Raw genomic sequence first — 3,065 nt, 5'->3', positions numbered from 1 at the left:
CATGAGCAATTTAAATTTTTCCAAATGATCAAAAATGCAAACAGGTATGGTAAATAGCAAGTTTCTTTTTACCAAATGAGTGTATAGTACGTACAGTGGGGTAAATCAGAAGATTTAAGAGACAGAGGAGTGACCTGCCTTAAAAAAATCACAGTTAAGGAGCTTCAGTTTCCCGATTTGTAGAGTAAGAGGTTAAATGGTGCTTTAAATTTCAGTTCTGGAAATGTTTTACAAAGCAATTGGGTATTTTTTTAATTATATGGTCCACTTTTAAAGGTAGTTCTTCCAACCCAGGATTGGATTTTCCGCTATACAGATTTGACTCTGGTAGGATAAAACCTAACATGCTTGTAATATATTAAGACTGAGAATTTCATTTTCTGTTCTAAAAATTCTAACAATCATTCTCATTTGGTATATCATGATTTATGAAGTACTGAAGATAGTTCCATTTTTTCTGAAGAAACGTGATAGATTTTTTTACTTTATTTGATTAGGCAACTGAAAGTAGAATTCTTAAGAGTTCTTACACCCTACCATTACAGTCTGTCTTCTCCAGGGTCCTTTTTATAATCAACATTCTGATATGAGTTGACACCCGCTTCTTTGTTATTTATTGGACAATACCACAGCAATCTTTCCTTTTAGTCCCCTCCTCTATTGTAGATCAGAAAGGGATTCATGTTATACCCAAGAATTCTACAACCTACCCCTTAGCAAAATGTTCATGAATGCCATTCTCGTAAGTAGTTTAGATGTAAACTATTATAGCAAGGCGGGGGGGGGGGGGACGACAATTTTGAACCTCTTAAGTTTGAAAGATTTTTTTAAAAAAAGAAATCAATGTTTTTTATGGCACATTTGTTAAAAACGAAAGGGAACTTGGCACCTTTTGCCCTTAAAAAAGGGGTAACCTTAACTAGCATAGATCAACTATAGTAGTTTCTCTCCCAGCACTTAATTAAATGATCTATCCAGCTAAGTTTGGTCTAGGCGGAGTAAACTAGTAGGCTGGTTTCAAAATTAAAAAGGTTCCTAGACAAGCAGATTAAAATTAAAGACTTGTGGTATCAATTCTGATTACATTCTCGGGAAAATTTAAATGCACACACAAATAAATCCCTTCAAAGCAAAAGACACTTGATATACACCTATACAAAGTGCCTAAGCAATTATCTTTATCCCCACATATCCTATCCTGACACCACTTGCCATTTCTCCTCCTGAACTCAAGTTCTGTAAAGTTAGTTTTTCCTTTGGAACTTACACTTGACATTCTAAAACTTGAGTCTTTGAATCATCTATAGCTTGTCCCTCTCCCTCTGCTCTCATACATTCACCAAAAAATGGACTAACTTTGTAACAAGAATTCTTAATGATGAAATAATCAGAAACAAAACTTGGTTAAGCAATCAAGCAAATTCTGAAATTTTAGTCTCAAGAAAAACGTTATTAGCATATACCTATTCCATTTACAAATTCAGAAACTTTACCAAAGTGATACATTTTTAACAAATATGATTAAGTCAAATTGTATCAATACTGCTTATTTTTTCCTTTGCTTTTTTACATGGTTCACCTATTCTGCTGATCAACATGCTCATTGTTGTCAAAACAATACTTAGTATGACATACACCACTGAGTAAATTTGTATGATTTTTATTTTGCACATAAAATATTAAAGCTATCATATGCCAAAAGGGGAAAAAAAAGTCCATACTGTTTGCTATTTAGATGCTAGCAAATTTTCCCCTGTTTTGTGCAGTGATTAAAAGTTGGGAACTTGGTGATATGCCCTCTCCATAACCTAGTAGACTTTTCAGAAAAAAGGTGCTTTCAAATGCATGAATTTAAGGTTAAGATTGTGTCACTTCTGGGCTATACTTAGAATTAATTGACTGAGGCCCAGGTAAATGAAATGACTTCTAAGATAATAGCTAAGCAAGCAGGAGGTCCCTCTAATAACAAAGTCACTGCTTTACTGCATCACAAATTTTTCCTCCTCTTGTCTAACCTTCCACTTTGAATCACGAAATGGACATGGAGACAAAAATGCATTATCTTGAATTGCTCCATATTATAGGCATATCAGCCAAAGTTAAGACCAATAAAAGTCCGTTCCTGAAATATTAGTCTGGCCCCAAAGTAAAGACTCGCACGTACTCAAAGCCTTTTATTATAATACACAAGGAGGTGTGCGGGGGTGTTGGGAGAGATGGAGACGCCGCGGTCAGCAGCGAATGCCCATTCCGATGGCCATAAACGTTCCGAAGGTACCCCCACTCTGCATCATGGTTTTGCCAATTCCGCCCATCAGCTCCCGGCCCCGCATCCCGATCCTGGAGGAAGAAGCCTTAATGGAGCTAAGTGGGGAGAGGCTCAAGGGCGCAAGGCCTATCGCTGTCCCCAAATGTCTCCTCCCCAGGGAGTTCAGCCTGCCCCTTGACCCGAAGCTGCCGCCGCGCCACGCCTAGTACATTACCCTCCCCGCCCCGGCCGGCTTCTCGCTTCCTCCTCTAGCTCTTGTCGCCTCCTGCGCCTGGAGACCCCTACATGCGGCCCGCCGGCCCAGTGCAAGACGAGGGTCAGAGACTACGGCGCCTGGGCCGGTCCCGAAGGCCGCCCTCACCTGAGGCACGAGAAGGTGCCGAACAGCGCCCCGGCCGCCATGCCCACGGCGCAGCCCATCACGAAGCCCATCTTCACGCGGTCGAAGCAGGTGGGCTGGGACTGTCCGTAGGGACCCACGGCTACTGGCATCTGTACGGGGAGAGATGGGCAACAACTGGACGTGAGGAGGCGCCGGGGCCTTCGGCAAGGCCAGGATTACGTCCGCCGTCCACACATATCCAAGGAAGACAGAACTTAGTCCCCGAACGCGGACGCCGAGTCTTGTATCATGGTCCCCCTACCCAGCCCTTGACGACACCCCCAACCCAGCACGAACAAACACGAACAGCTGCTCACCTCGCTTTCGGCCTCAGTCGTTCCGCTTTACGTCTCAGGAGGCGGGAGGTTAGTGTCGTTTCCGGGGTAGTGAGGAATAATTTCCGGGTGTCACGAA

The 3,065-nt window shown here is 42.4% G+C and overlaps 1 protein-coding gene across 1 annotated transcript; it reads right to left on the bottom strand.

Annotated features, from left to right (window-relative positions):
* Positions 1 to 1,562: 1,562 nt before the first annotated feature.
* ROMO1 (reactive oxygen species modulator 1) lies at positions 1,563 to 3,061 on the bottom strand. Its single transcript, XM_031953928.1, has 3 exons — positions 2,969 to 3,061; positions 2,631 to 2,761; positions 1,563 to 2,340 (listed from the first exon to the last, which is right to left on the bottom strand). The coding sequence occupies exons 2-3, from the start codon at positions 2,759 to 2,761 to the stop codon at positions 2,232 to 2,234; spliced, it is 240 nt and encodes a 79-aa protein (XP_031809788.1). The 5' UTR covers positions 2,969 to 3,061; the 3' UTR covers positions 1,563 to 2,231.
* Positions 3,062 to 3,065: the final 4 nt, after the last annotated feature.

This window comes from Sarcophilus harrisii, chromosome 2, assembly GCF_902635505.1.
Source record: "Sarcophilus harrisii chromosome 2, mSarHar1.11, whole genome shotgun sequence".
In the NCBI taxonomy this organism is placed as follows: domain Eukaryota; kingdom Metazoa; phylum Chordata; class Mammalia; order Dasyuromorphia; family Dasyuridae; genus Sarcophilus; species Sarcophilus harrisii.
The sequence above is the reverse complement of the archived record's forward strand: the minus strand, read 5'-3'. Positions and strand labels throughout refer to the sequence as shown.

Coding starts and splice junctions, on each gene's coding strand:
- ROMO1 (XM_031953928.1), bottom strand. CDS start 2,761: ATGCCAGTAGCCGTGGGTCCCTACGGACAGTCCCAGCCCACCTGCTTC. Junction 2,341..2,630: donor GGCACCTTCTCGTGCCTCAG/GTGAGGGCGGCC, acceptor TTCTTCCTCCAG/GATCGGGATGCGGGGCCGGG.